The 19,830-nt window shown below is 37.4% G+C and overlaps 2 protein-coding genes across 3 annotated transcripts in view; one reads left to right on the top strand and one right to left on the bottom strand.

The window, feature by feature from the left end:
• Positions 1 to 34: 34 nt before the first annotated feature.
• Positions 35 to 19,830, bottom strand: part of cyfip1 (cytoplasmic FMR1 interacting protein 1) — a 35,863-nt gene continuing 16,067 nt past the window's right edge. The window contains exons 16-28 of the mRNA XM_088999849.1: positions 18,887 to 19,040; positions 17,875 to 18,031; positions 16,825 to 16,921; positions 16,649 to 16,725; positions 15,430 to 15,538; positions 14,370 to 14,489; positions 14,029 to 14,228; positions 13,864 to 13,951; positions 6,597 to 6,740; positions 6,401 to 6,491; positions 2,446 to 2,576; positions 1,360 to 1,432; positions 35 to 155 (exon numbers count right to left, since the gene is read on the bottom strand). Of these exons, the coding sequence (XP_088855975.1) occupies positions 40 to 155; positions 1,360 to 1,432; positions 2,446 to 2,576; positions 6,401 to 6,491; positions 6,597 to 6,740; positions 13,864 to 13,951; positions 14,029 to 14,228; positions 14,370 to 14,489; positions 15,430 to 15,538; positions 16,649 to 16,725; positions 16,825 to 16,921; positions 17,875 to 18,031; positions 18,887 to 19,040 (1,557 nt within the window). The 3' untranslated portion in view covers positions 35 to 39. The remainder of the gene's footprint in view (positions 156 to 1,359; positions 1,433 to 2,445; positions 2,577 to 6,400; positions 6,492 to 6,596; positions 6,741 to 13,863; positions 13,952 to 14,028; positions 14,229 to 14,369; positions 14,490 to 15,429; positions 15,539 to 16,648; positions 16,726 to 16,824; positions 16,922 to 17,874; positions 18,032 to 18,886; positions 19,041 to 19,830) is intronic.
• fndc9 (fibronectin type III domain containing 9) lies at positions 7,994 to 12,725 on the top strand. 2 transcript variants are annotated; one of them, XM_089001207.1, is made up of 3 exons: positions 7,994 to 8,444; positions 11,260 to 11,359; positions 11,930 to 12,725. In XM_089001207.1, the coding sequence occupies exon 3, from the start codon at positions 11,993 to 11,995 to the stop codon at positions 12,548 to 12,550; it is 558 nt and encodes a 185-aa protein (XP_088857333.1). In that variant the 5' UTR covers positions 7,994 to 8,444; positions 11,260 to 11,359; positions 11,930 to 11,992; the 3' UTR covers positions 12,551 to 12,725. The 2 variants fall into 2 exon arrangements, with proteins under 2 accessions (XP_088857333.1, XP_088857332.1); XM_089001206.1 differs by lacking the exon at positions 11,260 to 11,359 and having other exon boundaries at positions 7,997 to 8,444.

Genomic DNA, 19,830 nt, shown 5'->3' on the forward strand with positions numbered 1-19,830 from the left:
CCAATTGGCCGTCAATGTCATTTCCAAGGCGCAAGTGAGCTAACTAACACGCCGTCGTACCTGCGGCGTGCCGAGACGCTCGACGAGAGGCACCATGTGGAGCGCCGTGTATTTGGCCTCCAGACGCTTCATCTTGGCCTCCAGACGCTCGCCCTCTGAAAAGCAACACGGTAGACATCTTTCATTGCCGTTTTCATCTGTTCATCTTTTCCCTTCTCTTTTCATTCTTCTTCTTCTTCTTCTTTTTTTTTTTCTTCTTTCTTCTTGATTTCTTCCTTCTATCCTTCTTCGTTTCCTTCTTCTTCTCTTCCTCCTTTTCCTCCTCCTTTTCCTTCTTCATTTCCTCCGTCTTCTTCTTCTTCTTTTCCTTTTTTTCCTCATCCTTCTTTTCCTTCTTCTTCTTCTCTTCCTTCTTCTTCTCTTCTTCCTTCTTCATCCTCTTCCTTCTTTTCCTTCGCCTTCTTCTTCTTCTCTTTCTTCTTCTTCTTCTTTTCCTTCATCTTCTTCTTCTCTTTCTTCTTCTTCTTCTCCTTCTTTTCCTTCTTCTTTTCCTTCGTCTTTTCCTTCTTCTTCTTTTCCTTCTTTTCCTTCTTCTTCTTCTTCTTCTCTTCCTTCTTCTTTTCCTTCGTCTTCTTTTCCTTCTTCTTCTTTTCCTTCTTTTCCTCCTCCTTTTCCTCATCCTTCTTCTCTTCCTTCTTCTTCTTTTCCTTCGTCTTCTTCTCTTCCTTCTTCTCCTCATCCTTCTTTTCCTTCTTTTCCTCATCCTTGTTTTCCTTCTTCTTCTTTTCCTTCTTTTCCTTCTTCTTCTTCTTCTTTTCCTTCTGTTTTTCCTCCTCCTTTTTTGCTCATCCTCCTTTTCCTTCTTCATTTCCTCCGTCTTCTTCTCCTCCTTCTTTTCCTTCTTCTTTTCCTCCTCCTTTTTCATCCTCCTCCTTTTCCTTCTTTTCCTTCTTCTTTTCCTCCTTCTTCTTTTCCTCCTCCTCCTCTTTTTCTTCTTCTTCTTCTTCTTCTTTTCCTCCTCCTCCTCTTTTTCTTCTTCTTCTTCTTTTCCTCCTCCCTTTTTCCTCCTCCTCCTTTTCCTTCTTCTTTTCCTCCTCCTTTTTTCATCCTTCTTCTTTTCCTCCTCCTCCTCTTTTTCTTCTTCTTCTTCTTTTCCTCCTCCCTTTTCCTCCTCTTCCTTTTCCTTCTTTTCATCCTCCTTTTTCATCCTTCTATCCCTTCTTCTTTTCCTCCTTCTTTCCCTCCTCCCTTTTCCTCCTCCCATTTCCTCCTCCTCCTCTTCTTCTTCTTCACAATCCACTCGGGGGGCATTTGTGTTATTGTTTGATCGTGACAGGAAATGAACAAGTGTTTGTTTACCTTTGATGTGAACTCTGGGCAGAATGTTCTGGAAAGGTGCCGCGTGGAGTAGATCACAAACCTCCTCCTGCGACTGCACGGCATCAAATTAACAACACGTATTCATGCTCTGGCTTCAAAGAGGCCATTTGTGTTCTTTAAACCGCCATTTTCTTTTCACTATAATGTATTTGTGGGGTGCAGGCATTTTGAACGAGACGTTTGATGATTTTGAAGCAACATTCAAGGACAACCGACATCTTGCGTCCATAATTATTAAAATCAATTCAAATGACTTCTACTGAGCGCATTTTACAAAGATTCCACCGCATATAGCGATATTTTACCTTTTAAGACTCGCGCTGAATATTCAGGAAGTCTTGTTTTCGAGTTGGTGACCAGTCCGTACGTGACGTCACTGAAGGAACGCCCCTGACCGAGAAAGTGACCCACAATGCATTTTGGGTAGTTTTTTTTTCGTCTGAAAACATCGTGTTGATGGCAAAATTAGAAGGACAAACTACATAAATAACGCAATGTGTGTCGCAGCCAATTGCGGTAACACGCATAAAGAAGGTGTAAGTTGACACAAATTCCCAGCAAACAAATCAGCCCATTTCCAACAGAGCTTGTGCGCCACCTTGTGCATTTTCTGGGCGCTACATTGGAATCCAGATGGCTCGAATTGATACGGAAGGACTTCTTTAATCGATTGCAAACATGTATGCTTTCCTCTTCAGAACTTTTTGAATCATAATCATAACTAGATGAGTCACAAGAAAGCATCTTCTCAGAATTTGAACTCTCTGAAGCCATTGTTTTGATTCTGGAGCAAGGCAGTTTGTGAAGGAGTATCGTGGCGTGATGTCACAAGGGGGCGGGACTTTGTGAATCTGCCCAGTTCCAAGCACATTTTGTGGCAGTTTTGGGACACTTTAAGTCATTTTTTTTGGTGTTTTGCATTTGACTAAAAATATCAGCCTGCGTGTTTTGAGTATTTTAGATGCTATAAAACGTTTTTCTGATGTCAGTTAGGAAACAAAAAAATGCTGTCGGTTGTCCTTTAAGTAAAAGTAGTTTCGGTAAGGAGTTTGCTTTGTGCCGTACCAGACTCTGCTCGCTGAGGAGGCAGAAGAGGAGGGCGTTGCCCACCTCCCGCAGGTTCTGGAAGCAAACCGTCTTGAGCTCGGCGTACTCCACAATGTCCTTCAGCTGGTGGTGGAAGAACTCCAGGATTCCTGGTGTGGCGGGGAGGCACGGAGGAGGATTGGTGGAATACAACGTATCAGAAAGCAGAAAATTGCTAAGACATCTCTGGAGCTTCTGACCAATTTTTATTGTATTTTATTTTGATTTATTTTAATGTAATTAATAATTCTCTTTTAATTTAATCTATACATTTTAATGTATTTATTCAATTCATTCAATGTGATTCAATTCAATGTAATTGAATTAATTTAATTCAATTATTTTATTTTAAATGTAATTATTTTATTTTAAGGCAATGTGGATTTTGAGAGTTGGAAGAAGACAATTCCAATTTATTAAAATTATTTTTCGTATCTTCCAAAAATAAGGATTAAAAAAAAATTCTTTTAATTTTAATTTTAATTTTAATTTTATGATTTGATTTTAATTTACATTTATTTTAAGGCCGATGTGGACTCTGATACTTGGCAGAAGACAATTTCGATTTATTAAAATAAAGAAATTATTTTTGAGTCTCTTCCAACAATAGGGAATTATTTCATATTATTTTAATTTAATTTAATGATTTAATTGTATTTTTATTTTAAGGCTGATGTGAATTCTGATACTTGGCAGAAGACAATTTCGATTTATTAAAATAAATAAATTTGTTGGGTCTCTTCCGACAATATGGAACTATTTTAATGTAATTATTTTATTTTAATTTAATTTTAAGGCTGATGTGGATTATTTTAATTAAATTAAATTCTTTTATTTTAAATGTATTTTAAGGCAGATGTGGATTCTGATACTTGGCAGAAGACAATTCCGATTTATTAAAATAAAGAAATTATTTTTGAGTCTCTTCCAACAATAGGGAATTATTTCATATTATTTTAATTTAATTTTAAGGCTGATGTGGATTATTTTAATTAAACTAAATTCTTTTATTTTAAATTTATTTTAAGGCAGATGTTGATTCTGATACTTGGCAGAAGACAATTTCGATTTATTAAAATAAAGAAATTATTTTTGAGTCTCTTCCAACAATAGGGAATTATTTCATATTATTTTAATTTAATTTAATAATTTAATTTTATTTTTATTTTAAGGCTGTTGTGAATTCTGATACTTGGTCGAAGACAATTTCGATTTATTAAAATAAATAAATTATTTTGAGTCTCTTCCAACAATATGGAAGTATTTTAATGTAATTATTTTATTTTAAAATTTAATTTTAAGGCTGATGTGGATTATTTTAATTAAATTAAATTATTTTATTTTAAATTTATTTTAAGGCAGATGTGGATTCTGATATTTGGCAGAAGACAATTCCGATTTATTAAAATAAAGACATTCTTTTTGAGTCTCTTCCAACAATAGGGAATTATTTCATATTATTTTAATTTAATTTAATGATTTAATTTAATTTTTATTTTAAGGCCGATGTGGATTCTGCTATTTGGCAGAAGACAATTCCGATTTATTAAAACAAAGAAATTATTTTTGAGTCTCTTCCAACAATATGGAACTATTTTAATGTAATTTAATTATTTTATTTTAATTTAATTTTAAGGCTGATGTGGATTATTTTAATTAAATTAAATTATTTTATTTTAAATTTATTTTAAGGCAGATGTGGATTCTGATACTTGGCAGAAGACAATTTCGATTTATTAAAATAAAGAAATTATTTTTGAGTCTCTTCCAACAATAGGGAATTATTTCATATTATTTTAATTTAATTTAATTTTATTTTTATTTTAAGGCTGATGTGAATTCTGATACTTGGCAGAAGACCATTTCGATTTATTAAAATAAATAAATTTGTTGAGTCTCTTCCAACAATATGGAACTATTTTAATGTAATTTAATTATTTTATTTTAATTTAATTTTAAGGCTGATGTGGATTATTTTAATTGAATTAAATTATTTTATTTTAAATTTATTTTAAGGCAGATGTGGATTCTGCTATTTGGCAGAAGACAATTCCGATTTATTAAAATAAAGACATTCTTTTTGAGTCTCTTCCAACAATAGGGAATTATTTCATATTATTTTAATTTAATTTAATGATTTAATTTAATTTTTATTTTAAGGCCGATGTGGATTCTGCTATTTGGCAGAAGACAATTCCGATTTATTAAAACAAAGAAATTATTTTTGAGTCTCTTCCAACAATATGGAACTATTTTAATGTAATTTAATTATTTTATTTTAATTTTAAGGCTGATGTGGATTATTTTAATTAAATTAAATTCTTTTATTTTAAATTTATTTTAAGGCAGATGTGGATTCTGATACTTGGCAGAAGACAATTCCGATTTATTAAAATAAATAAATTATTTTTGAGTCTCTTCCAACAATAGGGAATTATTTCATATTATTTTAATTTAATTTAATGATTTAATTTTATTTTTATTTTAAGGCTGATGTGAATTCTGATACTTGGCAGAAGACAATTTCGATTTATTAAAATAAATAAATTTGTTGAGTCTCTTCCGACAATATGGAACTATTTTAATGTAATTATTTTATTTTAATTTAATTTTAAGGCTGATGTGGATTATTTTAATTAAATTAAATTCTTTTATTTTAAATTTATTTTAAGGCCGATGTGGATTCTGCTATTTGGCAGAAGACAATTCCGATTTATTAAAATAAAGAAATTATTTTTGAATCTCTTCCAACAATAGGGAATTATTTCATATTATTTCAATTTAATTTAATGATTTAATTTTATTTTTATTTTAAGGCTGATGTGAATTCTGATACTTGGCAGAAGACAATTTCGATTTATTAAAATAAATAAATTTGTTGAGTCTCTTCCAACAATATGGAAGTATTTTAATGTAATTTAATTATTTTATTTTAATTTAATTTTAAGGCTGATGTGGATTCTGACACGTGGCAGAAAAAAAATCAGATTTATTAAAATAAATAAAAATACCAGTCTCTTCGAACAATCTGGAGTTATTTTAATTTAATTAAATTCTTTTATTTTAAATTTATTTTAAGGCAGATGTTGATTCTGATACTTGGCAGAAGACAATTTCGATTTATTAAAATAAAGAAATTATTTTTGAGTCTCTTCCAACAATAGGGAATTATTTCATATTATTTTAATTTAATTTAATAATTTAATTTTATTTTTATTTTAAGGCTGTTGTGAATTCTGATACTTGGTCGAAGACAATTTCGATTTATTAAAATAAATAAATTATTTTTGAGTCTCTTCCAACAATATGGAAGTATTTTAATGTAATTTAATTATTTTATTTTAATTTAATTTTAAGGCTGATGTGGATTATTTTAATTAAATTAAATTATTTTATTTTAAATTTATTTTAAGGCAGATGTGGATTCTGCTATTTGGCAGAAGACAATTCCGATTTATTAAAATAAAGACATTCTTTTTGAGTCTCTTCCAACAATAGGGAATTATTTCATATTATTTTAATTTAATTTAATGATTTAATTTAATTTTTATTTTAAGGCCGATGTGGATTCTGCTATTTGGCAGAAGACAATTCCGATTTATTAAAACAAAGAAATTATTTTTGAGTCTCTTCCAACAATATGGAACTATTTTAATGTAATTTAATTATTTTATTTTAATTTTAAGGCTGATGTGGATTATTTTAATTAAATTAAATTCTTTTATTTTAAATTTATTTTAAGGCCGATGTGGATTCTGCTATTTGGCAGAAGACAATTCCGATTTATTAAAATAAAGACATTCTTTTTGAGTCTCTTCCAACAATAAGGAACCGAAAATGTAACCGTTTTACTTTATTAAAAAAATAAAAAAAACTCTACTTATTGCTATGCAACGTACTCCTAAAAATGATGCAAATGAAGGCGCACACAAACCTGGCGAGCCGTATTCATGACGGGGAAGTCGGCAGATCTTGGGCATCACCTCCATTAGGGTCTTGACATACTGCATAATGGTACCCTGGAGCTAAAATACCAAAAAAAAAAAAAAAAAAAAAGGGTAAAACGGGGCGACTTCTTCATGAGGCAGGACCGTCGCCAACCATCCTACGGTCGCCATCGTGCGACTCACCAAGCTCTTGACCACCTTGAGCAGCTCCTCCATCACCACGGCGATGCCTTGGTAGCCCAGCAGCCGGCACATGACCTTGATGTGGGGCGGTCCCACAAAGTTGCGGTAGCAACTGAAAATGCTGCTGTACGTCAAATTCAGCGTCTGCCGCAAACGCGGAAGGGAAAAAAATAACAGTCAGGGGGGGAAAAAAATTGCTGGTGTTTTGTTTTTTTCATGCATGGGGGTGCCGATAAAGCGCTGGCCAGACCTCTGGCAATGTTTTTTGCCTTCCATGAGGGGGCTGTATTTGCCTTTTGTCCATGTTAGCGCTTTGTTACAGATTCAGCTGTTGTTAAAGCGCTATATAAATCAATATGTATTGTGTTTTGTACATCTGCACCCATTTCAAGCTTACATAACTCCAGACCCATATAACTTAGGAATTAACTTTTTTATTTCTGATGAAAGAAGAAAATCTAAGGTTTCTTACGCTGCATTGAATGTTTATCCTGTGACTGTAAAGTGACCTCGAGAGTTTTGAAAGGCGCTTGTAAATGAAATGGATTACTATTACTATGTAGTCCTAAAACTCAATACAGTGATACCTCGGTTAACGAACCCCTTGGCTTACGAACTTTTCGGTTTACGAACGTTACATTCATGAAAATGTTACCTTGGCATACGAACTTTTTCATACCTCAAAGAGTGATGTGTCATTCGAGAACGAGCCCGTTTTTTTCTAACAACAAAATGGCAGCCGAATGTGCCCGCCCCCCAGTCTTCGGTTAAAGCCATGTGATTGGACAAAAACGCAGCAGTGAGGGGGAGGTGGTTTAAACATTAAAGAGACAGGCAGACGACAGTGAGAGAGTTTCAACTTTGATAGTTCAAAGGCAGAGTGTAGACTGCAAGGTTAAAATATCCATCAATCAGGCTCCACAAACAACCCGCACAAGCCATCTGTACACTTGATGCAAAATGCTATCAACCTAGCTAAACAGAACACAATTGATGAGGAACTAGGTAAAATGATCGCAGAGAAAGCACCTACAAGGGATCATTCCTCAAGATGGTGAAAGAAGAAGGCTACGTTCCCCATCAAGTGTTTATTGCTGATGAAAGCGGCCACTCCATTCCATCAAGCCATCAATGACCATCACAAATGTCAATAAAACGACTTTATTATACAGCACAGTTTATTTCTTTAATTATAATACCATAGCACATTTATTACACGTAAAATAAGGTATATTTTGTGTAGTTTTAAGAAAATTAGAAAGTAGAAAATGATGTTTGATGGGGACCTGGGAACGGATTATTCTCATTTTAATGGTTTCCTATGGGAAATTAATTTTTGGGATACACATTTTTCGCCTTATATACTCTGTCTGGGAACCAATTAAGTTCATAAGCCAAGGTATCACTGTACATAGTAATATAACTTCAGTGTATGTATGCCCTTTTAAAAACAAAATTAATCGATTAATTAATCAAATGATAAATTGATTTATTTTATGTTTTTAATGGGGGTGTAATCATAATATTTTTTTAAATGTATGTCAGTCATAATCCTCCTCAAAGTCCTTGAAATATTCCATGACAATCAGCTTATAGTTTGTTTGCTTTTGAGGACCAGATGGTGGCTTTTCCATCTCTCTGTTATGTTATTAAAATTGGCATTGATCTGCAGGATATTGAAACCCCGCCCCCTTCCTTCTTCCGAGTGCTACGCTGGCGTCGTTTGCGCGCACACAAACGACCGCGACGGCTAAAAACAAGGATGCAATGATCTGCACTGCATTTGTTGACAGCGTCATCCTCAGATGTGACGAGAGGAGACTCGGGATCACTGGAGAACCCGGAGAGGTAAATCCCATGATGTTCTACTGACATTTTATATTTATTTATATTTATGTCATTTTTTAAAAAAAATATATGATATAGAAGTGCTTGTTTTGTTGCTATGAGTTGATTTTGTGCTTGTACATACACAGAAATATTTTTAATTAAGTAGCAAATTGAAGTATATAGCTAGCTTTCTATCTATTTGAGTTACTTCCGGGTTGAGTGAACGCTGGTGCGTGTGGCTGTCGCTGCTCACCCACAGAAAAACATATCCTGTGACTCTAAAGTGACCTTGAGAATGTTGTAAGGCACTTAGATATGAAATGTATTATTAGTATTTTTTTTTACTTTTTATTTATTATTATTATTATTATTATTATTATTATTATTATATTTTTTTGGGACAGATTCTAATGCCGTAGTAGTGCTCCCTCTCGTGGTTTGCAAAATGAATGAAAACTTCTTACATACATTTCACACTAATAATAATAATAATAATAATAATAATAATAAATTTTATTTACAAGCGCCGTTCAAAACTCTCAAGGTCACTTTACAGTCACAGGATAAGTTTTTCTGTGGGTGAGCAGCGACAGCCACATGTGCCAGCGTTCACTCAACCCGGGATAACTCAAATAGAAAGTTAGCTAGCCAGCTAGCTAATATATAGCCAGCAAGATAGATAGCTAGCTAGCTAAAAGATAGCAAATATATAGTCAGCTAGGTAGCAAGCTAGCCAGCCAGAAAGCTAATAGATAGCAAATAGCTCGCTAGCTAGGTAGCCAGTTGTACATGTATTTATTTCACTTTCTACAATACAATACAATAACTCATTCACAGCCATTCACAAATTTAGTCGGAAATTGAAAATATGACGTAGAGCGCCATTCCCGAATCTATTCAGGTTTTGTTTTTTTCATGCTTGGATGCCGATTTAGCGCTGGCCTTGGCCTCTGGCAATATTTTTTCTTTTCTTTTTCCATGTTAGCGCTTCTTTCAAACTTCAGCAGTTGTTAAAACATTATATAAATCAATGATTTGTATTTTGTACAGCTGCCTCCATTTCAAGCTCATATAACTCCAGACCCATATCATTTAGGAATTAACTCTTGAATTGAAAAGCATGATGTGACTTTGTTACAGCTTTAGCTGTTGCTAAAGCGCCTTATCAGTGAATATATATGTATTGTATGGTATTTTGTACAGTCGCCCCCATTTCAAGATCATATAACTCCAGACCCATATAACTTAGGAATTAACTATTTTTTTTTCTGATGAAAGAAGAGAGTCTAAAATTTCTAACGCGGTATTGAATGTTTATGTCGTCCTAAAACTCAATATTATGTGGGTCCTGGAATTCAAGTGACAATGACAAAAACCCTGGCACTGGAGTGGAGCACATGTTTTTGCACATGTCTGGCAGTGAATGGGTTAAATATAACACGGTTCGGTAATAACAAAATATGTATTTTAGAGATGAAAACGTGAGGCTATATCTTGATAGTAACCGTGATCATGATATTTTATATTGTTTTTCCAAGTGGTGTTGAGAATCGCTGATTTCGAGCAATCATTGGGATATTCGGGGGGAAAAAAAAAAAGAGTCAAATGGTTTGGCCATGACTCAATAACCCCTTGGTAAATCATTGGGTACAATTATGTAATATAATCCCACCGATGACCAGGATTTATTCCAGACAATCCCTCTGCTTATTATCCTGGCATTGTTACATTGTGCTCCCTAATCCCAATGCGGGATTGTATCGTGCGATTTACATTGGTGGTCAATCGAAAAAAAAAAAAAAAGATTCATGGTGGGCTATTCTTAGGGGTACTTTTTCAAGATTTTTTTGTCTCTTTGAGGCTTTGGAGGATAGGAGAGCTAATATGCTTAGCACATTTTTCAATTTTTTTTAGAGCGCTGGAACGGATTAATTGCTTTGCCATTGGTTTTAATAGGGACGGATGATTTCATATACAACCGTTTTGAGTTCCAACTAAAACTCAAGGTTACAGTAGTTAGTATTAATGTACATCTATTTAGCTATCTAGCTGGCTATCTGGTTATATATTAACTGGCTATTAGCTAGCTAGCTTTCTATCTATTTGAGTTACTTTCGGGTTGAGCGAACGCTGGCGCATATGGCTGCCACTTCATTCAGAGAAAAACTAAGCCTGTGACTGTAAAGTGACCTTGAGAGTTTTGAAAGACGCTTAAAAATGAAATTTGTTATTATTATTATTATTATTATTATATAAATATGTCCAATTAATTATGTAGAGTATTAACTCATTCACTGCCATTCACACATTGATTTGGGAAATTAAAATATGACATAAAGCGCCATTCTTGAATTAGTTCGGGTTTTGGTTTTTCTTTCTTCGGTGCCGATAAAGCGCTGGCCTGACGTCTGGCAATGTTTTTCCCTTCCACAAGGGGGAAGCATTTCCCCTTTTTTCCCCATGTTAGCGCTTTGTTCCCACTGTCGTCCACATTCTGGGTTGAGTGAACGCTAGCGCGTGTGGCTGCCGCTGCTTACCTACAGAAAAACTGATCCTGTGACTGACCTGAGAGTTTTGAAAGGCGCTTATGAATAAATGAAATGTATTATTGTTATTATTATGAAGAGCGCCATATTTACATTCCACCCTCATACCCTTATCTTATTACTGAAATATTTTTGGGGAAATAGCTGCCTTTGCTTTGTTTTCATCTGGGTTTGTTTTCTTCTTGGTTTTTAATTGGCTTCTTCTTTTATTTATTTACGTACTGATAGAGATTAGACAGAATAAGAAGTTAGCAGATTTAAAAGTTTCAAGTTTCATTTTCATCTAGGAAATCTGGCCTTGGACAGAATTTAGGACTTGGGAAACTCTTTTCTCACTGAAGCAATTTACGACTTGAAACTCCTTCACAGGAAGAGCTCATCAGCCAGGTTACAAATTTATCAGTTCATGGAAGAGACAATGTTTTATTGCTTACAGCTGTTCGCGCTTAGAACGTCCAAGGGCGTGGTATTCTAATCAAGAAAACTATGTTTTGCTAATGTATCACTTAAATTTGCATATACAGTAAAGTCTCGTTATATCGATATTCAAGGGAGTCCGAAAAAATATCGATATAACCGGGACTATCGATATATCCGACCCTGTTTGCATGTAATTTTCTCCGTGCGTGCATAGAAATAGTATCGATATAACCGGGACTATCGATATATCCGATATCGATATAACCAGACTTTACTGTACTCTCAATAAATAGCTTGGCAGTGGGCTGCAGTATTCAGGCGTCTGTCATGAATGGCTGCGTCTCCTGCCGGCAGTAAAGACAATCTTTCTGGTTCCGAGTCTTTCTGACACTTACCCATTTTATTTTATTTATCTTTCCATCGATCGATCTATCTAGCAAGATACCTAGCTAGTTAGCTAGCTAGCTAGCTGGAGTTTTGCACATGTCTGGCAGTGAATATTAACAGTTTGTAAGCGTGCCCTCCTCTCTGTTCCAGATGTGTTTTGCACCGTGAGCAGCCCACACTGGAATTCCACGAGGAAACTTTATTCCCCGCTTCATGGCGATCGCGGTCTATAACGTCTCGGCCACTACGGCCAGGGTGAGCTGGCCCCCGTTAGCGGGCTGCTTGGATACTTTCTACAGCGTCATGTACAGCCCCAATTGGAACAGCTTGCTCGTGGCTTTCAAGCGGAAAAGCTTCATGCACGAGGAGCGAATCCCCGTCAGCCACACCGCCACCCACCTGGCCAACCTGCTTCCGCAGACCACCTATTTGTTATGCGTCACGTGCCAGGCCGCCAATCCGGAGCGTGACCAGTGTCAGGTTTTCGGTACGTTGAGCGAAAACGGCGAAGGGGAGGATGGCGCCGGCTGGGAGTTAGCCACGGGCGCCTGGTTGACCTGTTGCGTTCTGCTGCTGGTCATTGTCGGCGTCGTGCTATGGGGGTGTTTGCACGGCGACTGTACGGGTGGAACGGGCGGCTCGGTGGTGACCGACGCCATCCGTACGGGTCGTCCGTCGTCCGGGCGATTCTACGGCTGCGATAACGGCAGTCAACGCGGTTTCCATGAGCTCAGGACGCTGGCTCGTCTTTCTGGGAGCGAGCCAGTTTGAGGCAATTGGGATTGACGTCGTCGGCCATTTTGTCCAGCCCAGGGAGAATTAGGGGGAAGCCAATAGAATCTTTCATCTACTCCACATATTATGTGCAGAACACCGGTGGTGGGCCTTCTCTGCTGGCCTAAAATAATGATATTTTCTCCATGACTTCTTATTAAATAATTCTTTAAAAAAAATTGTCTTTCAGCTTCTTTTCATTGCTTGTCCCCTGTTATGATGTGTGTTTTCGTATTTAAGCATTTAACCAAACATATTTCAGCCAAATTTTTTTTACCAGGGTCAGAAATCTACCGAGACGCCTTCACAGTCAGTTCTGCAGGCCCTGTCGCATCATATGTGTCGATCAAACTGTTGCTCAAACCAATCAGAGTTCGAATTGGCAACCTGTTGGAAGGTGCTGGAAAATGTCAAGAGTTTTCGCAAACTATGATTGGCTAGTCACATGAATGGCTAGTCACTAGCCAATCATAGTATCACTAGAGGGTAGTGATAAGCACATACTGGTCAGGGCTAGCACAATGTATCTGTAGTGAGCTGCATAAGCAAATAATAATAATAATAATACATTTCATTTATAAGCGCCTTTCAAAATTCTCAAGGACACTTTACAGTCACAGGATATTTTTTTCTGCGGGTGAGCAGCGGTAGCCACACGCGCCAGCGTTCACTCGACCCGGAAGTAACAAAGTAAAAAAAAAACACCTCAATAACAAATGATATGACAACACAAAGACTAATGTAGTTAACTATTAGCTATTTATTTTCTATCCATTAGCTAGACGGCTGGCGAGCTGTTGGCAATCTATCTATTTATTAGCTATCCATTAGCTAGCTGGCTAGCTATTAGCTGTCTAGCTGGCTGGCTGTAAGCTGTCTAACTGTTGGCTATCCATTAGCTATTTATAAGCTATCCATTAGCTGGCAATCTGGCTATCTATTAGCTATTAATTCAGACATAGCACTACTGAAGGCCTAAAAGTGACAGCCACTGCAGAACGAACAACAAAATGATGAATGCCTAGTTTTCAAATCCAAAGTCAAGAATAATGACTGTTATTGTGGTTTACATACGACAACCGAAAGGAAAAGAAGAAGAAGACTTTAGCAAGCATCATGGAATTTTACAAGTTTGATTTGCTTTCGCGGGCCGACTAAAATGATGATAAGTTGATAGAAGAAATTTCTTAACGATAATATGTTTTGATCTATCTCAGGGGGGCGGCCATTTTGCGACTTCCTGTCGATTTAAAATGATGTCACGGTTGCTCAAGGCCACGACGGAAAATTCCTACATATACGCCACTGACCTTGGATCCATACAGATACTGGGGTTGAGCGTTAGGCGGCTTGTCCCTCTGGAACTCCTGAGAGAAAGGCAGGACGGTGCGCACGAACCTGACAGCGACGATTCAGAACTCAGTCCAGACGGATATAAAATGGCGGCGTTCCCCACCCACCGGCCCACCCGTTACCTATTGGTGGAACCGTTGTAGCAATAGTTGGGCAAAAAGTCATAGTTGAGCTCCCAGAAGACGTGCAGCGTGATGCGTCCGTACGGCGCCGACACGTTGTGGTTGGCCTCGCGGAACATGGCGTCAAAGCTATCCAGCGTCAAGAACTTGCAGAGGAGCTTGTGGGTCAAGCGGTTGATCTCCAGGAGGCCTTCCAGTTCCTTCAGAGAGGGTGATGATTAGAATTGGGATCTGACAAATTATATTTTGTAAATTCATTTTTACTTTTTCGAAAAAGTAGACATAATGACGCAAAACAATTTAAATGAGGTCACCCCGGTTGGCGAGGTGATCTCCCTTACCAGGATGGAAGTGAGGTCTTCGCTCTCAAAGCGGTTGATGGCCAGCTCAAGGGACTTGTACAACGCTGCCGAGACCCTTTGAGTGATCAGCCTGTTCAAGTCGATGGAGCGGCCGAGAAGCTGCGGTAAGACGATTATTTCAGTTAGACGGAAAGTAACGCTAAAGATCTTCTCATTTTGGATATACAGTGATACCTCGGTATATGAACTTTTCAGTTTACGAATGTTAAATTTATGAAAATTTTACCTTGGCATACAAACTATTTTTCGTGACACACACAGAGCGCCACAATGAGTGACGTGTTGTTCGCGAACGAGCCCGTTCTCCTAACAAGAAAATGGCAGCCGACTCATTTTTGTCCTCTATTCCCCACCCCCAGTCTTCGGTTAAAGCCACGAGATTGGTCAAGAACATCAAGGTTAAAATTCCCATCAATCAGGCTCCACAAATAACCCGCACAAGCCATCTGTACAATTGATGCAAAAAGCTATCAACCCAGCTAAACAGAACACACAATTGATGATGAACTAGGTAAAATTATCGCAGAGAAAGCACCTACAAGGGATTATTCCTCAAGATGGTGAAGGAAGAAGGCTACGTTCCTCATCAAGTGTTTAATGCTGATGAAACCGACCACTCCATTCCATCAAACCATCAACGACCATCAGAAAGGTAAATAAAATGACTATTATACAGTACAGTTTATTTCTTTAATTATAATACCAAAGCACATTTATTATACATAAAATAAGATATATTTTGTGTAGTTTTAAGAAAAATAGAAAGTAGAAAATTATGTTTTATGGGAATCTGGGAACGGATTATTCTCATTTTAATGGTTTCCTATGGGAAATTAATTTTTGGAATACACACTTTTCGCCGTATACACTCTGTCTGGAAACCAATTAAGTTCGTAAGCCAAGGTATCACTGTAACGGACAACGGTGTACTTTCAGGAGGAAGAAAATTGAGTGAATGCTACTAACTTGGATGAAGCATGTTTTACTGATTCGTTCATCAGGATCTATAAAGCGCAGGAATACACGAAAAAAAGTGTACCTGTACGTGGCGCTGCTTCAGCAGGGTCTCGTAGCGATTGGAGGCCGGCCAGGGAATGTTAGCGCCTTGGTTCTTGCAGTCAGCCCGCAAACGTTTATCCAGCAGCAGACTGAAAAGAATCCGTTTTTGAGTGACACTTTTTTTAATGGAGCACAATCAGAAATAAGAGGAGGGGGGGGGGGAAACAACAGCCAGAACACTGCTGTGAAATTCTAGCATCGAGGAAAAAATGCCAGCAACTAAATTTAGGCCCAAAAAATGGCAACAAATCAATTTTTTCCCTTCTTAGACAATGCTTTGGCTCGACTAAACGCATTCCCGGTTCCCATTTTAGTCTTCTAGATGCCACAAGATAGCTGAGAGCAATATTTTCTTTAAAGGACAACCAACGTCTCCGGACAAGTTGTGTCAAAAATTTGTAAAATGGCTTCAAATGACTTCTACTGAGCGTATTTTACAAAGATTCCACCGCATACAGCTATATTTTACGTTTTAAGACTCACGTTGAATATTCTGGAAGTCTTGTTTTTGAGTTGGTGACGAGTCCGTACGTGACGTCACTAAAGGACCACCCTTGACCGTAAAAAAGACGCATTGTAGCGGTCCTTCCATCACGTCAATGCATTTTGCTGTACTTGTTTGGTCTGGGGACTTCGTGTTGCACCCAAAAGCAGCCAGAAGAGGGCGTCCAAGCGCCATATAAGGAATTTATCAGCCTGTGGAAACGGAGGTGGCCACTGGAGGTCGCCATTTTGTGCCTCTTTTCTGGTAATTGTTTCCCGCCATTGTTGCCTCAAAATGGCATGGAATAAATTCTTTAATCGATTGCAAACATGTATGCTTTCCTCTTCAGAACTATTTGAATCATATTCATAACTGGAGTTGTAACAAGAAATCATCTTCTCCGAATCTGAAGCCATTGTTTTGATTCTCAAGCAATGCAAGACGTCTTGGCGTGACGTCACGAATTGGAGGCGGGACTTTCTGAAAATGCCCAATTCGCAGCTCAATTTTTTTTGCAGATTTTGGACACTTTAAGTCATTTTTATTGGTGTTTTGCATTTGACTAAAAATATCATACTGCGTGTTTTGGGTATTTTGGATGCTATAAAACGTTTTTCTGGTGTCAGTTAAAAAACAAAAAAAGTGACGTCGGTTGTCCTTTAACTCAAAATAGCTTCAGTCTGGGCACATAAAAAGAAACCCCCAAAAAATCTACCTTCCAGCGAGGATCTTGTAGTAAGCAAATATCTGATCGGCTAGCTTGTAGACAAACTGATCGAAGCACAAGTTCACCTGAAAGAGAGAAAAGTCCACGGCAATTCATGAACAGTTTTTTTGTGTGTGTTTTTTTTTTTCTTCAACCACAAGAAGACGCAACGAGATCCGGATCACCTCGGCTTCGATTTCGTCATACAGGAACTGCTTCTTGAACTTGGTCAGGGCATAGTGGGCGCTGTCGTTGTACAAATCCAGAGGATACAGCACGTATCTGAAACAAAACGACTTTTAGCTTAGTTTCTTCAACGGAAAAGTCAAATAACGAATTTCGACCCAGTTATTAACTCATTCACTGCCAGATATGCAAAACTGTGTCCACTCCACTGCCAGGGTTTTTGTCATTGTCACTTGAAATCCAGGATCCACAGAATATTGAGTTTTAGGACTATATAAACATTCAATACAGTGTTAGAAATCCTAGACTCTCTTCTTTTATCAGAAAAAAAGAGTTAATTCCTAAATTATATGGTTCTGGGGTTATATGAGCTTGAAATGAGGGCGGCAGTCCAAAATATAATGCAATACATACATATTGGTTTACTAATTTCAAAGTAAAAGCTAATCTAAATTTAAGTCACCAGACTCCAAAAATAAAAAATGTCAACGCTATATCGTTCATGTTTCAAGTTATCTATTTAGCTAGCTATCTGGCTGGCTAGCTATTTAGCTAGCTATCTGGCTGGCTATTCAGCTAGCTATCTGGCTGGCTATTTAGCTGCCGACCTGGCTGGCTAACTATTAGCCATATATTAGCTATGTATAAGCTAGCTAGCTAGCTTTCCATCTGAGTTCTTCCGGGTTGAATGAACACTGGCGCCTGTGGCTGCCGCCGCTCACCCACAGAAAAACCTATCCTGTGACTGTAAAGTGACCTTGAGAGTTTTGAAATGTGCTTATAAATTAAATGTATTATTATTATGATTATAGCGCTTTAACAACAGCTGAATCTGGAACAAAGCGCTAACATGGAAAAAAGGGAAATGCTGCCTCCTTGTGGAAAATAAAAAAAACATTGCCGGAGGCTATGGCCAGCGCTTTATCAGCACCCTAGCACAGAAAAAAAAAATTGTGAATGGCGCTTTTCATCATATTTTCAATTTTCGAATACATTTGTGAATGTCAGTGGAAAAACAAGTGTAGGTCTACGGGAGATTTGCTCATTACTCCATCATGGAAGATTCCTTAGTCTCCAAAATATGATCTGTGAGGATCCACGGCATGGACATCTCAATGGGGAACTGGATCCTGTGTCCCATGGTGAGTTCCAGGAAAAACTCCCTGAACCACAACTGTGAAAGGTCGCAACAGTGCTGCAAAGTGTCTACAGAGACAAAGTGGACAAAAACAAATGTCTTTCAGTGGAATCGCTACATACTTTAAAGTAACTGACATCGGAAAAACGTTTTATAGCATCTAAAATACTCAAAACACGCAGGCTGATATTTTTAGTCAAATGCAAAACATCAATAAAATGAGTTAAATAAAGTGTCCCAAAACTACTTCAAAATGACCTCAGAAAGTTTCAGTTTTAGATGGTCCACCCCCTTGTTCGTGACATCACGCCAGGACGTCTTGCCTTGCTCGAGAATCAAAACAATGGCTTCAGATTCGGAGAAGATGCTTTGTTGTTACTCATCCACTTATGAATATGATTCAAATAGTTCTGAAGAGGAAAGCATAAATGTTTGCAATCGATTAAAGAAGTCCTTCCGTCGCATTTTGAGGCATCTGGACTGAAATGTAGCGTCCCCGAAAATGCACAAGATGGCACCCAAGCTCCGTTGAAAATGGGCTTATTTGTCTGCTGGGAATTTGTGTCAACTAGTATCAAATAGTAGTCTTGGTGCAACACACGATTCACCATCACGTTATTTGTTTTTTCCTTCTAATTTCGCCATCAACACGGATCAACACAAAGTTTTCAGACCAAACAATGTGCGTGTCGCTTTCTTAGTCAGGGGCGTTCCTTCAGTGACGTAGGGTGAGGGACTCGTCACCAACTCAAAAACAAGACTTCCTGAATATTTAGCACGAGTCTTAAAACGTAAAATATCGCTATATGCGGTGGAATCTTTGTAAAATACGCTCAGTACAAGTCATTTGAAGTGATTTTACAAATTATGGACACAACTTCTCCGGAGGCGTCGGTTGTCCTTTAAAGCTGGGGGGTACTCACCGCTAAAGTTTAGCAGGTGGGTGTAGAAGAAGGACTCGCGATGAAACCTCTCGATGTCCAAGATGGTGGGTCCCTCCAGTCCGCTACGCAGAGTCTTTTTGGAACCGCTTTTGTCGGCGATGAGGGATTCCAGCATGGTCCTCACCATGTACAACTTTTCAAGTGCAAGAAAGTGGAATGGTGATTACATGTACTGAGCTCCCCCCCCCAAAAAAATAAATAAATAAAAATAAAATAAAATAAAAGACTGGGGGGGGTCACATTTTCGCTTTCAACGCGCACCGGCTTTCTGCAGCTTAATATCCCGTTTTATATTCAACATTTTGTTTTATGCAAATGTATTTGTAAATGGCTTTTGTTATGTAGTCCATCATTTGCTATCTATTAGCTGTTTGGCTGGCTAGCTAGTTATGTAGCTGGCTATTTATTAGCTATATGGCTGTCTAGCTAGTTAGCTAGCTGTCTGGCTAGCTACCTATTAGCTATCTAGCTGGCTGGTTATCTATTTGCTATCTGTTGGCTAGCTAGCTAGCTTTCTATCTATTTGAGTTACTTCCGGGTTGAGTGAACACTGGCACATGTGGCTGCTGCTGCTCACCCGCAGCAAAAAACTATCCTGTGACTGTAAAGTGACATTGAAAGTTTTGAAAGCCGCTTAGAAATGAAATGGATAATAATAATAATAATAATAATAATAATAATAATAATAATAATAATAATAATAATAATAATAATAATGAAAAAAAAATCACTTATGAGCGCCTTTCAAAACTCTCAAGGACATTTTACATACATATTTTTTCTGCAGGTGAGCAGCGGCAGCCACACTCGCCAGTGTTCACTCAACCTGTAATGTGGTCATCATAAGAAAACCTTTATTTGTATTACCCAATGACACAATTTACAGCAGCGAAATCATCCACATCCAAAATTTTGAAAATTAG

This window comes from Hippocampus bargibanti, linkage group LG07 (assembly GCF_051943395.1).
Source record: "Hippocampus bargibanti isolate YZ-2025 linkage group LG07, ASM5194339v1, whole genome shotgun sequence".
NCBI classification, from domain to species: Eukaryota; Metazoa; Chordata; class Actinopteri; order Syngnathiformes; family Syngnathidae; genus Hippocampus; species Hippocampus bargibanti.

Excerpts from the sequence above, each read along its gene's own strand:
- fndc9 (XM_089001207.1), top strand. The coding sequence starts at position 11,993 with ATGGCGATCGCGGTCTATAACGTCTCGGCCACTACGGCCAGGGTGAGC.